Source organism: Neospora caninum, chromosome XI (genome assembly GCF_000208865.1).
Source record: "Neospora caninum Liverpool complete genome, chromosome XI".
NCBI lineage: Eukaryota > Apicomplexa > Conoidasida > Eucoccidiorida > Sarcocystidae > Neospora > Neospora caninum.
Window position 1 is genome coordinate 1,894,297 of NC_018397.1, and position 18,527 is coordinate 1,912,823.

General features: G+C 53.1%; 2 protein-coding genes across 2 annotated transcripts; both read right to left on the reverse strand.

The window, feature by feature from the left end:
- Positions 1-1,729: 1,729 nt before the first annotated feature.
- On the reverse strand, positions 1,730-7,117 carry NCLIV_055390 (AFR138Wp, related; the record flags this gene model as incomplete). The annotated part of the gene is made up of 8 exons (XM_003885093.1): positions 1,730-1,931; positions 2,454-2,701; positions 3,132-3,220; positions 3,460-3,589; positions 4,068-4,208; positions 4,375-4,512; positions 5,002-5,082; positions 5,591-7,117. 8 exons carry the CDS (start codon positions 7,115-7,117, stop codon positions 1,730-1,732), a joined length of 2,556 nt encoding a protein of 851 aa, XP_003885142.1.
- A 3,402-nt stretch (positions 7,118-10,519) lies between these two features.
- On the reverse strand, positions 10,520-16,999 carry NCLIV_055400 (putative PIK3R4 kinase-related protein (incomplete catalytic triad); the record flags this gene model as incomplete). The annotated part of the gene is made up of 2 exons (XM_003885094.1): positions 10,520-11,404; positions 12,812-16,999. The coding sequence occupies 2 exons, from the start codon at positions 16,997-16,999 to the stop codon at positions 10,520-10,522; spliced, it is 5,073 nt and encodes a 1,690-aa protein (XP_003885143.1).
- Between the last annotated feature and the right edge of the window lie 1,528 nt (positions 17,000-18,527).

Below are 18,527 nucleotides of genomic sequence, written 5' to 3' on the forward strand. Positions count from 1 at the left end.
GGGCACGCAAAGGAAGCTGGACGGGGTCAAAGCGAAACCACGTTCTGGAGTGCCGAAACACCGTGCCAGGGGAATTGCAAAGGTGATTTTTTCCATGACACAAAGAGATATCTCAGCGAGGCACCCGGCGATGGACCTGTACGAAGATGTCGGTTTCAGCGTCGGCCTCGCCACAAGCCAGAAAAAACTGCGGGTACGACAGACAGAAAACCGCCCCGTTTTCCGGTTCCTCTATCTATCTACCTCTCTATCTATTCATAAATGTGTTTAGGCACCTGCAAATACGTATGCGGGGACGGGCATTCTTAGCCGCATTATGCCGTTACACCCGTATACAAACAGCAAGGTAAAAAGGGAGGTACATCGTGCATCAGCTGTTTTTCCTGTGTATAGTAACTGGGTCGTACAAACACCATTCTTCACACGTATTTAGCCCCCCAAACGCGCTCCTCGTACACAGGGCTAGAGGAACGTGTTAGGGAAGAGAAAGGTCACCTGGTACGGCAGGGCCCACAGAGGTGCATCCGGAGAAACTGGTGAAGGGGGAGCGGTCCAAGGAAGCTGTGGGACACGAAAGTGAAGCAGGAGGGGAAACGACACAACACATCAGACAGCGGCGTCCACGAGGAAGAAAATCGTGGAGCCAAAGGTCCAAGTGAAGCTGATGTGACATGCATCGGGGAACCAGCCCGTTGAGAAACCGGCATTCGAGAAAAAAGGAGAGAAGGAATCGAAAGAGCTGCGAAAAGTGCTGAAGGGGGGCGCCAGCGGGTCTACAGGTTATTCCGCAAGGCGGAGCTCTGTCAGGGTTCCCCAGTTCTCTTCTTTTTTTCCCAGCAGAGCAGATGTTGCGCTCCGCTAACCAGGTGCTATCTTCAGCTCTTGCGTTAGGTTCTCTTCTGCTTAATACGATTTCCAGAAGTTCTGCATTGATTCATCATGGGCGGGGTTTGCGGTTCCTCAAGCCGAAAACAGCTGGGGTCGTGGCGGTTTCCCCGTTTGTGTTAGTTCACTTTTTGTCAAGAGGATTCTCCATTTAATGGAGTGAAAAAGCTGCTAGTTCCTCCCGCTTCCCTCAGTTCGCTCGAACTGGTTCCCACACACGCACTCGCTCTCTCTCTTGGAACTTTTGTGCACCGGAGTTTTTGTGAGTCTCGCGGATCGCAACACACCACCCCAGGATTTTCGCGCAACTGCACGTCTCAGGCTGAACAACTCGGTAGCCACGCCCGCTGGCGATGTGCGCAGCTGTTCCGTACTGGGGCTGGGAAGCGCGAACACTAGAACGATGCCAAGAGTCGTGAAACCTGCACCAGATCGGCGTCGTGGCCTCCACGGGTGTGAGAAGTGACAAGGCCGCACCTAGAGGAGAAAGCGCGGCTGGGAAAGAACAAGATAAAACAGGAAGAGTGACGCAGGAAGCGAGGGCCAGGTGAGCCAGTGTGATGTGGGTCTGCATTGACCGGCGGAGTTCAGATTTTCACACAAAAAGTCCACGAGGCACAGGGGCCTCAGAGAAGACCGGCACTCGTCCCCGTCGCACCGTTTGCATGCGCAGTCGTAGTCCCGATCTGAACCTTGGGCAAGCGAAGAATTGAAAGACAGGGAACGAAAGAAGGCACGACCACGGAGCAACGGGAAAGAAAAGACACTGGACATTCCACGGCTACAGCAGTTTAGAAACGTGGAGATTTTCTCGCGATCCGCGCCCCGACGAGGAATCTCTTTTCTAATTGTCGTCGTCGTCGATAACGATCTCTGCCTCATCAAAAGACGGAGAGCCTTCTTTTCTCTTTTTCGCTTCCTGAGACGCGAGTGTGTGCCCCTCTTGCTCCTGACCATCGTCATCGAGAACTACTATTTCCGCATCGGTCGCATTTCCAAGATGCTGCCTTCCAGAGCTCGCGGCCTCTCTAGTCTCATTGCGAGGCCTAAGCAGAGCGGAGAACCAGAGAGCACCAGCATCCGCAAAGTGAGAGGACCGTAGCGTCCACGAGCACCGGATAAAAAAGACGCAGCAGAGGAATACAAAACATTGCGCCTGGACGCATTTTGCACTCGTGACTTTCTTGACGTGCCGCAAACGGTAGGGTCGCTCCGGCACGACCACGCGTACGGAAACCTTCCTGCATGCATGCCCAATTCCAGGGCCATACATCAGCAACTGTACAAGCGCCGAAGACAGGTATAGGCATATATGTAAAGATGTAAACAAATGTGAATAAACATATACATATACTATACATATACATGTCCATATTCTGTATCTGTGTGTCCTTCGGTTACACCGCGCGATACTTCCCTTTTCTGAGCATATGAAAACGCATATTCGTAAGGCTACATGCAGACGCAGATGTACAGTGGTGTCCCCATTTGCATGCGCTTGCGAGAATTGGCTTTGTGGAGGCGCGATTCGTCGAGTGGAAGGGAGAGGATACGAACAAAGGACTGACCTTTTCGCACGTCCGTTGCCGCCCCCGTGCCCCGCTACGTCGATGCCACCTTGGTCCGCTTCACGTGCGGGCTCCTCCTGCGTCTCTGGATGCGTCTTCGCCCCATCAGCTGGCAGCGCCTCTGTCTCTTTCTCGGCGGTCCAGGAGGCGCCACTCTCACGTACAACCCGAAATGTGTGAGGATCATCCTTGTCTTTTTCACCGAGCTCGGGGCGTTCGAGAAGTAGAAGATTACATTGGAAGTCGCCCTGAAGTTTTATCAGCGAACGCGGGGGCACCGGAAACCCGCCGTACATGCGCGTATACTTTACATAGGCATGCGTACAAATCGATACGTGGAAATATACATATGGGCGGATATGAAGGGGGAAATAGGACTTGAAACACGCATGCAGTCACATAGTTTGTGACACAGGGGAAACGTCGAATCGTCTCTTTTTCCCATTCTCTTGGCCCTCCTCTCGCGACTGTCGCAAATGCAAGAGTAGTCAGTGCACAAGGAGTCACCGAAAGCCGGAAAACAAAATCGAAAGCTACAAATGCTAGGGATGGCACGCATGCAGTGTGGACCGCACGAACAAAAGTCGTTCCGCCAGAGTCTCCGTTGTTTCCGGTTCAGACCGCGACAGGCGTGAAGTCAGGTGACCAGAACGCCTAAAGGCGGCTTTCTGTCCTTACCCTGGAGAAGTCGGTGGCCGTGAGAATGGATCCGGATACAATCCCGAAATTCGCCAAAGGCTGCTTCAGAGGGGACGCGTCGTCCTCTTCTGAAAACGATCAAATGGGGCAAGAACGTGCAAACGAGAAGCGCACATGTGGGCGAGCACATGCAGTGAGACAGGCACGAAGAGAGGGAAAACCAAAGAATGGCACAGACACAAAGTGTGTATTTCGACGCAGAACTATAGAGGTCCAGCTAGGAGCTGGGGCTATTACGCAACGCGTTCTCGAGCATTCAATGCCCTGCCGTTCGAATCAGGTAAGTGCCGAAACAGTTTCTCCTTACCCCCGTTTTGCCTCTGTTCGTCGACCTCATCCACATCATAAAGATTCCGCGACTCGGAATCAACGTAAGGATGCGCCAGCCCCAGCTCCCCTTTCACAATTCTCTCCACGAACGTCTCGATATTCCACGCCTGGAGAAAAATATACACAGACGCCACCATTTATATATATATATATATATATACATATATGCCTGCAGATTCACATAGGTATACTGTCGGTTCAAGGTACGACTATAGATCGGGGCAACAAGGGAGTTCAGGCGGAAAGTTCCGGGACCGCAAGGCGCTCGAGCCGGGTTTTGCTTCTGCGCTGGTTGGAAAAACACAATTTCTCACAGATTCGCATTTGGCAGATATGCACAGCCGCCCACGGATGTAGACATATGTACAGTTAACCATACGCAGGTGTAAACGGTATCTCCTAGAAGCGCCACATAACCCTCCACCAGAAGAAATGTATGGCATGCATCTAGGTCCCTCTCGCCATCGAAATATACAACGCTGTGCGTTTCCCTCTGTACAAATATGTGTGGGCCTACACCGCATGCAGAGCAGACATGAATACGACGCAAGGATTCGACGATGGGATGATTTGTGTTCAACTCACTTTGAGAGAAATAAGTTCAATCGTGACTGTTTGTTGCTGGCAAAGGAAACACGAGGCTTTCGGGGGATCCATGACTTCGGGAAGAATGAGACGGCCCGCTGCTTCTGGTCGTACACCCGTCACAAAGGGCTTGACCCAAACCTGACGAGCAGAGGAAACAGAAATACAGGAACTGAGAAGAAAAAAGAAGAGAAAAAGGAGGACGACGGTGCGTGAAAGGCTAAGGTGGCAAAATAACCAGGGAGAAAGGGAAAGGAGCGCGTCCTTTCTCTCCTGTTGCTACCAGACTGGTGCGAGCGACACTTACGTAACGGCATTTGCTGTCAGTTCTGAGAGTCTTCGCTGGCTCCGTCTTGCCACTTTCCGCCTTCACTGCCGCGGATCGCTCGTGGCGCAGCCGCCCCTCCGAATGAAGAAATTGCAGGAGGTGAAGCAGCTGCACAACCTACCAAACAACCACGGGAAACAGAGACATGCTCGACGCAGATACGGTTGCTTGCAGCTCCGCAGCAAAACCTGCACGTAGACAAGCATGTACCTCTTCCGCAGTCGGCCCAGCCGTCACGTCCTATGCTCACATACCTATATACACTCACTCACGCATCCGCCGGCACATGAACACACCCGGGTTTGTCCATGCATGCAGAGATGCGTTTAGGTTACCGCATCAGACAGAATGAACAAGACATCAAAGCACATGCGCGCCATGCCGGCTTCGGGCATAGAAGCTCATCAGCGACAAGAGATGTCCACCGCACTTTGTCCTTGTAGGCGTAGGTATCAGGTGCCCTGAGAGGAATATCAAAAACAGTTTTCACGGACTGCCTCCGGTGCCTCTCCGCGCATGTTGATCTCCCCTTCATGGACACGCACCAGTTGGAAAAGAGGCGACGACAGCACAAAATGTGAGCGTGCCGGGGAGAGACAGTCTAACCTGGAGAGAGGCAACAACTGCATTGGTCGCCGCGATGGCAGGGATGATGGAGCCGGCGATAGCCTGGATGGACCAGCGCGACTGGCAAACAGGAACTCACGCAGAAAAGAAAAACCTTCCGTGAGAGGCAACAAGTCCACACGAAGCCGAGAACAGATTCTTGACGCGAAAGAGACGTAACAGTTTCTGACCGCATCTTCCTCAGTCGTACTCGACCATGTGGCGCTTCACAAGCACCAAGCTGTAGAGTCGACGTGTGTTTGTCCTCAGTCGTTGCCGCAAGCGGTTTTTTTTCTGAAATTTGTAGGCGACGGCTGTTTGCAGCACTCCTCGTGGTATCTACTCGTTATCGCCGTCGTTTCTCCCGGTAAGTTCCCTTGATCTCCTCTCTCCTGAAATATGCATTACCCGTTCGTCTGTCTTCTTGGCTAAATCGTTCCGTGTTCCCTTCTCCCATCAGTGACCACCTTCTCTCTGCGTCTCCCTGTCCTCACTGTCTGTCTCCCTCGGCCACGCCTCTTTCGCCTGCGGTCTCTGCGTTCCATGTTCTCTGGTCCTATTATCTCCTCTCTCGGGATGCAGTCCGTACCTTGAGTGGAATGTGGAAGTTATGCATGCGAAGGTTGGCAGCGGCAGCAACGAAGTCCATGGCGAGGTCATCGTCTTTGTCGAACGGGATTCCTGCTTCCCGCTTCCCTGTTCCCGCCTTTGCGTCACGCTCTGTGGTTTTCTGTCGTTCAAGAAGCCCCAAGAAACTCCGCTCAAACACCTCTTGGCACTCCTGGACGCTCCACGTCCGCTGACTCTCTAGGCCTTTGCCTTCCCCTCCCTGTTTGACTGTCTTCTTCACACTCGCGTTGTCTCGAGACGCTCCATTTGTCGCCGGGGCGTTTTCCCATCCTGCACGCTGTCTGTCTTCGACACTTGTCGCGCCCGTAAGCCCTTGGACGCAGAGCGGAGTAGGGAGGATGTCATTTTTCTTCGGCGCGTCCTTGTTTTCTTGGCTCAGCCTGAGAAGCTCGACAATCTGATCGTGAAACAGTTCCTTCATCATCTTCCGACTCATCAGTCGCATTGCCTCGGCCCTCTCCCTCTTGCTTTCTGCCGCCGCACCCAGCTCTGTCGCTCCCGCTGTGCTATCCCCGTCGAATGCGCTTTCTGGCTCTACAGGAGACACAATGAGGAAGGTTCTCAACTGCTCCTTGAGGTCGGAGAGAAGGTTTTCGTTATCCTCAACCCCGAAGACCAGTTCGTAAATCATTTTGGCCCATGCAATACAGTGCTCCGGTCTTTCGGGGCGCTGGCGCAGTGTACAGACAGGAAAGCGCTGCTGGTCTCTCGGCTTGGCTTCACAGTCATAGCAGAGCGTTTCGTTCTTCAGAATCGGCATGACTTGCCCCGAGTATCCCGTGCTGCCAGCCTCGATGAGAGGCACGCCGGCAGCGATGCAGAGGCCGTTCAAATGGCGCCTCGCTTTCTGGTTATCCAGGGCCGATATGACGACTTCATACGTCTGGAGCAGCTGAACGGTGAAGCCCGAAGAAAGGATGTTCATTTTCTGGCCCACTACGCCCCACACTGTCCTCCCATCGATGCACACATCCTGCGCCTCGACTCCTTCGCCCTCGGTCGCCGTCTCAGACAAGGCGGGTGAAGGCGCCTCGCCTTTTGCATCAGGTCCGTGCTTCCCATCAGTGCTTTCTTCATCTTCCTCGTCGCACTCGGAGTCGACGTCGCCGGCCTCCTTCAGCTGCCGCACGGCTCTCGCTCTCTTGTGCGCGAGAGACTGACGCTCTTCTCGGGGAATGAGGGCAGAACACGAGGCTGCGAGGACAAACGCCTTGCTCAGTCCCACATGTACATTTCTGAAGAAGAACTGACGATTCAGATTGCTCACGTCAATTGTGTCCAGATCGACTACACACAGCCGCCGAAATCCGGACAGCAGAAGATCTTTGCACACTTCGCAGCCTATCCCCCCTGCGCCGACAACGAGGACGCGGACTTTCGAGAGACGCGGAGCAGCCGAAGAAGATGAATGGCAAGAAGAGGCGGAAGACTCGGTGGGGATGAGGAGCGGATTGAATGCAAAGCTTGGAGACGACGCAGGCGCCATGACGACACGCCGGGGAAAAGATGGGGAAAATGACGCGGAGAATAGGTGCCACGGCAGAGGTGCTGGGGAAGAAAAGACAAAGCGTGGCATTCACAGATACAGAGACTGTCAGCTGCAGAAAAACACACGTCCACAGAAAGGTGTGATTGCAGACCATTCTCTTTGGAAAGAAACAATCGCCGACTATTCTCGTCTAGGGCCAAGCGCATGCAGCTGCTCATACCCGAAAACAAAAGATCGACGACGAACTTTCTTCCGCAAAGCCTTTTCAGATAAAAGATGGAAAACCGAGTCGCACTTGATGATTATTCGGTGAAAAAACGTGGTGGGAAAATTCGAGAAAGGAATGGGATGTGTATACAGAGTTCGTGGATAGCGAATGTCATTTGCATGCACAGCTGCGAGCATCGAGATCGAAACCACTGTGAGGAGAAGCTTTAGATTAGGCGCAGCGAGACAGAGCAGTTCGTCTCCTTTGTTGTTGTTTCCTTTGACTACAAGATTGTGTCGAACATCCGTGCCGTTTTCGCACGATGCACACTGCGAATGACGACAGCTCTCTCAGGCTACAGTGACACACACAGAAGTATCGGAGGGTTTCCTTTTTGTGTGACACTGGAAAATCCCTCCCTTCCTTCTGCATACTCAAGAAGGTCTTCGAGAATTCTAGCTGGAATGGTTGGTCGCAGACAGACTCCACGGGCTGCCAAGTTGGAAATCATAATAGACTGGCGCGTGTAAAGTGAACTTTGTGATTACGACAGGGAAAACTATAAACGAGTAGCTAGAAAGCTGTTCTCCGCGACGGTCCTGTTGTTTACAGTCGCCCTTCTGTCCAAATCATTCACTATCTTTTCTGCGCCTGACTTGGAAAATGACGCCAAAATTGCAGTCGAAGCAGAGCTGTGACATAAGCATAGAGTTACGGACATTCGCAGTGACAGAGTTTCTGAGTGGGCCGGCTTCGCGAAGAAGAAAGAGAAGAAGCGAGTAGCGGTGAGCGATGGTACTCCTCTTTGGACACAGTTGCTTCGAGACACGAGACAAAACACGCCGATGAAGCAACGGTTAGGAAACCTTCTTTGTTTGGGTCAGTCTCGTTGACACACTGTCATCTGGCCTCATACTGTCCCGCCTTCGTCGTGTCCTTTGCTCAACGCGTTTTTTCACTTCTTCGACCGTTTTTCTGCTTAGGGGGCTCTATGAGGTAAACTCGGAGGGTTGAAATGCAAAACTGACGGACTTGTAGTAGTTCTGTTGATAATCTCGGATTGGTCGTGACTAATGTTAAACCGAACTGTCTGCGCCATGTGGGCTTATAAGATCCCTCACCTCGGTGACTCGTCTACGTACAGTACGGTTTGTAGTCGAGCAAAGAAAGTATCATCTACAATGGAACGAAAACGAGACTGGCGAAAAGTTGATTGTCTGTGCGCCCTACCGTAAAAACCGACCGCCAAGTTTCATATGCTTGTCGCACTCAGGAAATATTTTGTTCTGTTGGTGCCTCCCCTGTTGCCACCTGCAGGAGCATGACGTGGCCCTGATGAACTATGAACAATCTCGCCATCATTGCGATTGCCCGAATAGAGGCAAGAGACGCTCAAATAATACTTGTGCTGATACAGACGCTCTCACATGCGTGCGCTTCGTGAAAAAACGGATCAGCGTGTTGCGGGTATTTTCTCAATACACGGCTTCTGGCGACCAACCAGACGCTTTTTGCAGTGTGCCACAGATAGCGATGAGTAAAGCTGTGTCTGTTTCGTAGCTTTAGACGGCTTACATTCACATTAGTGTTTTTGTATTACCGTTTCCCAGACAGGTCACTGCAAAAAAAGATACTCACAGATTATTGTTTCCCAACAGGATCGTGCGCCCGAGACCATATTCAGCACGTACGGTATAATTGAAAATCACGCTTTCATACGTATTTATATATATATATATATATATATATATATATATATGCGAATCTCAACGTCTGAACAAGGAAACAGGTGCTGGGCGGTGACACGAAACGAAGCGTCTAGCATGCCTGCGGAAACAACTACTGTCCCCGCATTTTTGAGCCGCGTGGTTCGTGGCCGATGAACAGGGAGATTACAACTTCACTTATCCACACCCGTCTCCCGGTAGAGCGAGTTTGTCTGCGTGCCTCATCGGGGGCCCCCGTTGTACCAACCTTCTGTACTTTGTGTGCTGAAAAACATCATTTGAATATGGGCAAAAACACACGATAACTCTGATCCTCTTTTCCCAGATGCAGCCAAACAGAATAGTCCACTGCCTCCTCAGATGTATACCTCTGAGTAAAACAAACGGATAGCTTGCTTCCCAGCATGAGAAAACCCCGATGTTAAAATTTACGTCAATAAGAAAAACCCCTCCTCGACTTCGACAAAGCCTTCCGCATTCTGCAGACTCCGTTAGATGCTCATTAAGAGATGCATACCTGTGCATCTTCACGTATGAAGCAGTCAGTAACGAAGAGAAGACTGGGCGAAGCTGTATCTCACGTCATTGTCCATACAGACGGATCATCTTCATGAGTTGAATGCAAAAAAAGACGCACGTATGTATTTGTGCGTCCGTTTGTTTTAAGAAATATACTCCACGGTAGAGGGGTTGTTCGGTATCTTGGAGAACTCTTCACAACTGCGCGGGATAATGGTAAAAAAGTACAACCTACCCCCTTACTGGAGTTCGCCGTCCTGTCCACCCCGCGTAAGACACTCAAAGGAGTTTTCGCGGATGTCGCAAAGAGACAGTCGAGCTCTGGAGGTCAGATTACGGTTAGCAGCTCACAAAAGAACGGTCCGCGGTGGCGGGAGCATGTAGCACAATTGACAGCTGTCAGTCTCATGAGCCTGGCGGCTCCAGAAAATGTCCGGTGAGGAAGGTTCACTTCCATCTGCATGACCCATTGTAAAAGAACACGGCCAGGGAAGCGCAAACTCATGGCATTTGCCGGAGGGTAGCCACGACCGTCCGCTCACATCCCCCTGTGTGTCCCTGAAGAAAATTCCCCCCGGAGCAAGCGTGACGGCGGTGGGAGATATTCTTCCCTCGGTGGCATTTGAACTAGCCAACTGCTCGGGGGGATTCACCCCACACGCCACCCCTTTGCAGCCAGAGCAAGTGCAGCACGCGCAGAACGCACGCGGACAAGCGGAGTATCCTGAAAATGCTGTCGAGGGGCAGGTGCACGGAGCGCCCATGTGGTGACCACACCACGGACTCTCCGGACGCGTGCTTTCTCCCGCATAGATCGACAGGCACGAGCGGCCTGACGTATGTGTACTTCCTTCACCATCTGAATCACGGACTGCATAGAAACTTGGTTCTTCCAGCGTCTCACGCCGGAAGCGACACGTGAAAGGACACACACAAGAGACTAGCCTAGTTGAGATGGTCGGAGAAGAAGGAGCACTCGGTAGCAAGAAGCACGGTAGGGCTTTGAACAGTGTCTCCAGAGGATCTTTCCCCGGCATCAATGGTGCTGGTGTGCGCTGACTCCATTCGCGATCTGCACGCGAAGGAGAGGGGGACCCAATCAGCCGGAAGAGATGAGTGGTGGCAAGGCGTCCCCAGAGGACCGGTAGGATAGGACTGCGAAGGGTGATCTTGTCCGTCGGCCTGCGCGTCGAAACTCGAACTAGCCTGGTCCCAACACTCCCTCAAGCCAGAACCCGCAGGGCCCTGGACGACCGCAAAGTGCTGCCGTAGAGATTGCCCGATGCCGGGCACGCTCCCCTGAGGTTCGTCATCTCCACTCAGGTGAGATTCAACACTGCTAGGACAGCCCTGTTTGGGTGAGTAGAATAACAGTTCTTCCGATGGTGGCAGCCGATGGGGGAGACACGCGCCCGTCCACACGTGGGGCAGTCGACAACACTGAGGAAACGAGACATTCTGATTTTCTGTCCGCGATAAGAGTTCTAAAGTTGAACATTTGGGTGCCTTGATTTTGGGACCGAACACCGATCCCGTGGACCAATAGTGCTGATACAGCTGACGAACTGTAGGGCGCTTTGAGGGGTCCTTTTGAAGGCACCATCGACAGAAGGGTACAATCCACGGATAGGTCGAGGTGACATTTGGAGGAAAACGTCCATCCCGAGCGTTTCGGAAATTCATGGCTTGTTCCATAGCGGTGTTGCACCTTGTGAACAGATTTAAAACGATGAGACCCAAGGCCCATATATCCACGGAGAAGTCATATCTCCCGCCTTGAAGTTGCTCAGGTGGCGCATAAGCTCTAGTTCCGACTCCTGTCGTTCGTTCCTCAAACACCGGGGATACCAAGGGAGGCCTGTCTCGAGGGTTACTAGGAAGAGAAGGGCTCCGATGCCGGGCTTTGCTTCTTTGGCAAGGACTGGACCACCTCTTAGCGACGGTCTTCTCTTCTTGCACAAACGCTGCTCCTCCTTTGCCGACTTGGTCCTGTCCGACCCGTAACAGCTCGGGAGAAAGAAAAGGAGATTTCTGTCGAGCCGCTTCATTGAGGTCTGCAGGTGATGTCAGAGGTAGTGACCCGGAAGGAAGATACCAGGGAGACCATGCCCCGTTTTCGGATCCTTTAACGGGATTTCGGCAACCAAAGGACGGGGAACATGACGACGAATCTGCCGCCCTCATCCGCCTCGCAGCCAGTACTGGGCTGTTATCGTTCATTTGCTGCAATAGGCTTGGTCGTCGCTCTGTCCTTCCTTCAGATATGCCCACGGCAGGCGTGTTCGCCTGTAGGACTATCATTTGATTGGAACAACCGTCAACCGCAGCAATAAGCTGCCCTGAACAACGCCAGGTTTCACGGGAAGACCTCCAGACCTGACTTGCTCCAGGAACCTGGCGGCAGGTATCTGGACAAAAGCCGCCCTCTACTGCAGTTGCACGCGGCGTGGCGGGGAGCAGTATCTCCGGTGAGGAAGGACCGGAGCGGGAAAGCGTGTATTTCTCCCTGCCACCCTTCTGCTCTTCCTTGTCCATGCCCAGCCGCATTTCCACTTCGTCCTCTTCCCGAACGCTGTCACAGAGACGACAATATGGGTCTCCGCAACTGTGTGGATTAGGGGACCACATGTCGCAACAAGGCCCTCCTGCAATCCCACAGCACCCTGCGCCGTCAATCGAGGCCGCGGAGCACATTCGGGGGCTCCGAAATTCGCGCTCGTGCCTGCCAGCCACGCGACTGCATTGATTATGCAGATTCACACCCGATGCAGGCCAGTGGAGGCCACAAGGAGTTGGACACCAGAAAATGGGGAGCTGACCGCGACGGTGCGGTGAGTTGCACGGACTGTGAACATTGTGAACACAGGCAAACCCGGTGCGCGGTGAATGGAACTGAAACTGACCCACCGGCTTTACAGGAGAAGCACAGCCACTATAATCCCTGTGCCACCCACCGCAGGCACAGCTTTGCGCTGACGTACTTGCAAGCCTTGGCGACCCGAAAGTACTTGCTGGTAAGGACACGTTTTTCATGCTGGGCAGTATACCCAGCATGGCGTTGTCGTGGGCGTGCCCCGACCCGCTACCACAGCACACGACACGGCACGTGGGGGACCCTCCAGACGGAGTTGCAGTCATTGCCCCCACTCTCATCCCCACGCTGAAGCGGTCACTCCTGCTCTGAACGCAGTTCTCACATTTTTGCCTTGTATCATCGATGGGTCCAGCGGCGTGGACGTTTACGGTACACCACAAACTCGGCGCAGGCCTCAACGCTTTTCCGCCAGGACTGGCCACTGGGCTCTGTGCCTGATGGGGGACAGAAGCCTTGTTGGTGAGGATGCCTCCATTCACGTCAACCTCACTCTTCCCCAAAGGGGGCGGTTGGTCTCCTCTGCGTGACCACGGCACCATCTCAGTCTCGCTTGTAGCAAGATCGAGTTGGATACTGGAAAGGATGGGGCTTTCACAAAGGCGAACGTCCAACGTTGTGCGAGGCGTCAGGCAAGGAGCATGCGAACCGCATATCTTAACGGGAGTGGACATCTTGCCCAAAACAAGGGGTGTGCCATTGGTTAATGTTTCGTTCGTCCGTTCTGATGAGTCGTCTCTTGATTTCTGTAAACCCGGCGAAGGGAGAGCAAAACATTTCCCTGTGCTTGGGAGAGGCACCGCAGCACAACAGTTGGGTGAGATTTCTGGAGCGTCGGAGATTGCCTCTCTGCCAACAGACTGTGTCACGTTCTCGCCGACGCCACTATCCAGTGTTGGTCTCGTTGAACGGCGTGTGCTTCCGTCGCCTCTCAACATATCATTTTGGGGGGTTCGTTCCGCAGACGCAGGATATGGCATGCACGACGTCCCGCAGGGAGAGTTTTGATGAGCCTGAGTCTTAAAACGCGTGTCTTCGTGGATATTAGCGTGCGGCTGAGCGCCACGTGTTAAGGATGTGGCCGAACAGGAAGGCGAACTTGAAGGCACGTGGCAGTTGTGTAGGCACGCACAATGATTACTTTGTTGCCGCTCTTCCTGAAGGTTTTGGTGTCTACAGGTGTTCGCTGTAGTGGAACTCATATGAACGCTCTCAGCCCCTTCCTTCATGTTCTTCACTCCATTTCCGCCACTGTGACGCACACCAGAGAGCGTAACCTGGCAGCCTTCATCTTTTTTCGCATGAGCCTTCTTGCCTGTGGGTGTTGGGGAACTTAGGGTCACCACAGCGGAGTGGCTTTTTGAGGAACTATCCTTTGAGGAGATGCCGCTATCGCGGCTTGATCTTGGGCTTGCTTCCATATCGCCACTGAAGGCGAGGCCGAAATCGCCAATTTTGACTACGCCTGTTTCTTTGTCGATGAAAATATTCGATGGTTTGAGATCACGATGCATGACGCCTGCACTGTGGCATTGGTAAAGACCTGAAATAATCATCGCCACAATTTCCTCGTTTCTTTCCGGATCAACTTCAGGCGTCTGCGCGATATACTCGTCGAGGCTCATCCCGCAATACTCCATCTGGATATATAGCGTCACGGCAACTCTGCATTGATTCCGCTCACAGAAGTGAGAACGACCGAGGAAGGGCCGGCGGTTGACTGGACGGTCAGGATTGTTTTGCGAGGAAATGTTGGCATTAACAGGTCCCTGGCCTCGCCTCTCACTCGATGGGGCTCTTCTTTTCACGGTCTCGCGCCCGTGTGGAAGATTGAATACCGTAACTTCTTGCCGGCCATCGCCCTGCCTTTCTTTATGAGGTGACTTATCATCACAGGAAATCTCCAACCGTCCACGCCCTCCTATGAGGGGCAAGGGGGAACGGTCTTTTATGTTGTTGTAAGACGTTCTCGGTGAGTGTGAAGAGTCTGGCTTTCGTATGGAAGCATCATTTTTGTCCTCAGGAACAGCTTCACGCGGGGAGTCTCTTGCTCCTGCCTGCCTCCCTGGGACCGAGTGAATTATACCATCGCTGGCTTCCTCTTTGAGGTACGTAAATTCAGCAGCGCCTACCACTTCTTCCGCTAAGCACCGTACCTTTATCTTCTGGGCTTCACCTCGCCATCCCTCAACGTCATCAGCGGGCAGCCAGCGAGCGGAGAGTGAACTTTGACTCCTTCCCCGACAGAGGTAGGTTTTTTCCTCTCGGCAGCGGGGGTAACAGCAGCTATGACGCCTTCGTGATTTGCAAGACCGCTCTGTACTATCGGCTGTACCCATTATGCCTTGTTGCCGACCACGGCATCCACGCGCTCCTTTTTCCTTCTGCTCTGCAGTTATGCCACCTACAGCGACGGGGGACAAGCCCGCAGGCTGCCAGTTAAAGGGGCGATGCAACGGACGGTCTTTTTCCGGGTCAGTTTTCTCAACTGCCATATGACCCATCAGCCATTCTCCCATCTCCATCCTCCCACTGTCTCCCCGGTTCGAGTCTATGGATCGGATGCCGCCTTTCACGTCTGTGCCATGCTTTGTTGATGCCTCCGCCGTGTTTGCGCCTATATCGCCGAAACAGCTATATCGTGCCTTTGCATCAGAAATCCACACCCGTCCCGCCGCGTTTTTCTCTTCCTCTGTCTTTCTTTCTTCTCCCGCAGAAGAAAGGGTGCCACCTGGCTCTACTTCCGCGAAGACAATCTGTAGGCCGTCCTCACCGCCGTCGTCACTGTAGAAGCCGTAACACGGCCAAAAATCGTCGGAGACAAGACACTTCGTACCGGGCTTCTTTCCGGCGTTTCTGATGTTTTTGTCACCTGTCGACGGGGTCTTCAGCCGCACAGGGGTCCTGTCGAGGCTCGTGATAGGGTGGTCATGGCTCCATACGTTTGATGGCAAGTCTTCATAAGGTCCTCCCGTCCTATAATGGTATACTCCTTTCTTGCTTCTCACCTCGTCATCATCATTCGTATCTGTGCCCTCGTACCCAGGGAGCGTAACATTTCTCTCTCTCTCTTTCTGTGCTGCTGGGATCATCGCACCATCCGGCGGAGACCCGTTTTCACCAGCGTGTTGTGACCTAGGCCCGTACGCCCCTTCTCGCCCTTCTTTCGCTTCAGGCGACCTCCCTAGTTTTTTCTCTCCATCCAGTCTTTTATTTATGCGCGCGAAGGCATGGCCGACTCCTTGGGAAACAATAGAGGTCCCTTGTCCGTTCCCAACAGCATCTTCTCGATCTAACTCCTTCTGCCCCACGTCCTCATTCCATTTGTCTGTCACCTCATCCTTCACTTTTTCCTTGTCTATTTCTTCTCTCAGATGCTCCTCCTGATCCCTAGCATTGCCTGCGCTCCATCGCACGCAATCCGCGGTTGAGACAGTGGTCTCTTGCCAGAGTGGGCATGACTGGCCGTTGCACGAAAGAGCACAGTTGTTCCCGCTGGACATACGGTGATTCCCCAGTCTGTCTGACGCCGCCTCGTGGAGGCGAAGAAATTCCTTTCTTGCCGATTCCAGGGCTGCATTGAGTGTTTCCGACACCTGCTCTCTTCGCCAACTTCGATTTCGTTTCTCGCTCCGCAGCGTTCCCCATTCTGCCGATACAGGGCGTCGGCCCGCTTGTCCTGACTCACTCTCTTCATCTGACTCCCTTGTGGTACGTCGTTTTGCTCTCAAAACCATTCCCTTTGGAGAGCTCCCACACAGACTGGAACCGCCATGTTGGTCAGAGAAGAAATGCGGGGTCTTACATTGATTATCACCCTCACTCAGACCAGCACAGGGACCGCTATCGAAAGGAGAGCTTGCTCCGCCCACGCACCGATTAGAGGGTCTGACGCGCGCTCCCATCGCCGACAATGTTGATTGTGCAAAGTGCCTGTGTTTGCGCTGGTCGGTCTGGACTGTGTTTTGCTCGCCCACTTTGCGGCGCCCCCTACGAACCGAAGCACACGGTGGACGGGTGCATGAAGAGGCTCTGGGAATTCCGTTGGTGTTCCTTTTCCTTGTACCGTCTTCCGCCATAGAACAACAGAAAGGCGATACTGGTAGACTGCCTCGGAAAGCCTTTACCTCGCCCTTCTTTCCTCCATCATAGTCTGAGTTTCTCTCGCCAGTCTCCTCGCTCTCAGGCTCACACCAACTGCTACTGCGACTGATTCTGCGGGCGTGAGATTGTCTTCGTCCATCGCTCTCTTCTCCGTCCTCTCGTTGTTCTCCTATCTTCCACCGCGAGGTGCCGCCATCCCGGAAAATCTTCTTTACCTTGGGACAGGGGATTCGACCACTCGTCCACGGTGTCAGCGGAGAGCGGACCCAACTCGCCTTCGCTCCCAATGGCGCCTGACCCCGAGATGCAGGAAGGGAGGTCCGGTGCATCGCATTCTCGGGGGTAAGAGGCGAAGGGGAAACTTCCACCCAGCTATTAAAATAGCGTACAATATTCGGGTGCGCGTCCAGTCGCCGTAGGCACTGCACTTCTCGAAGAAACAGGGCCATGTGTGCATCCAGATGCTCTCGGGTCGCCGCAAACTGGAAACGACAACAGGAGAATACAGACGATGCCTATTGCACGAAACTAAGTCGAGATGCTGGATACGTAACAAACCGTTAGTGACCCGGGTGGTCTGTGTATGCACATCAATATTGTATATATAGATGCTTGACAGCGCTACTCCAGTCAGTCACAACCGAGCTGCTTCGATTGCTCTTTCTCTCCTACATTTTCTTCATGTCTACGTTTATTCAGTCCTCGTGACACGGTCTCACAATCGCGTGCCTGGACCCACCCGCTACTGTGTTCGTCCGTCCCACGATCTTGTCACCTGCCTCAGCGTTCCTGTCCCAAGAATTTTCTTTCTCTTTGGCTGCCTTCTGTGAGTTTGGTTTACCTTGATCTCTTTAATTGCGTACGTCTGTCCGTCGAGAACGTGTGTGGCCTTGAGGACTCTTCCACAGCCTCCCCGTCCGGCGACGATGACGCCTGTGAAATCTTTGCTTAACCGCTGAGAAGCCAGAGTGGGGTTACTATCGCTATCTCCTCCATCGCTGTTCCCCTTGCTTCCCCTTTTCTTCTTCTTCGCTGACCCTTCGCCCCCCTTTCTGCATTCCATGTCTCCGCTCGCGCTCTGCCGACGGCATAGCCGCGCAGACGTGTGGTGGAAGTGCAGAAGGGGGGGCGAGTCGGATCTGAAATCCGCTGGAACAAAACAGGCCTCGTGCCCTTGCATTGTTGGTCCGCCAATGCTCTCAGTCGATGTCTGTGGAGTAGGATAAACCGCTGGACTTTCATTAATCGGCGACGTTAGGGCCCGCAGAGACTTTCCCTTCTCTGTTGTGTTGACCTTTCTCTCTTCCCCAGAAACATCAGTTCCCCTCTGTTCACCCCTCTGTTCTTCTCCCTCGCTTTCGCCTTCACCCCCTTCCGCTAGTTCTTCGTCATCTCTTGTCCGTCCCTGGTCTCTGTATCTCAGCAAATCATTGCCGTCGTTGTCGTGTGCTGTCCTCGAGGTACACCATGCACTACCGTGTTGAGGCAGGAAGGGCGGGGAGCATCTTTTCCCGCTGTTTCCATGTCTGTCCCCACCGCTACGATGATGACTCATAGGCGCAGATGGGTAGACATGAAACAGAGATGAAGGAGGCGAAGAAGAGGATGAAGAGCACAAGGAATTTGTGAATGTTGTTTGTTTACTGCCAGGCAACGCAGAGGAGGCGAAAGCATACTCCTGTGCCTTGCACCTACTATCCTCCTCGGGATGCGACGACAGTCCTGCATCGCTCGCCATGTCTCCCTGATCATCGGTTCCTCCGTCATGCACAGTACTCAATGTATATTAGCCGTTTTGTTCATTTGTTGGAGAAATGCCGCCCGTTCGCTTCTCCCGTGATACACGCGAAGCAGATAATTACTCGGTGAGGAAGAAATAGAACCTGTTTGCCAGGTACTAAAGTTCTCCTGTCCTACAGGTCAATCGAGCGTCATGACGATACGGCAGCAGAGACGAGAAAGAACGAAGAAAGGAGA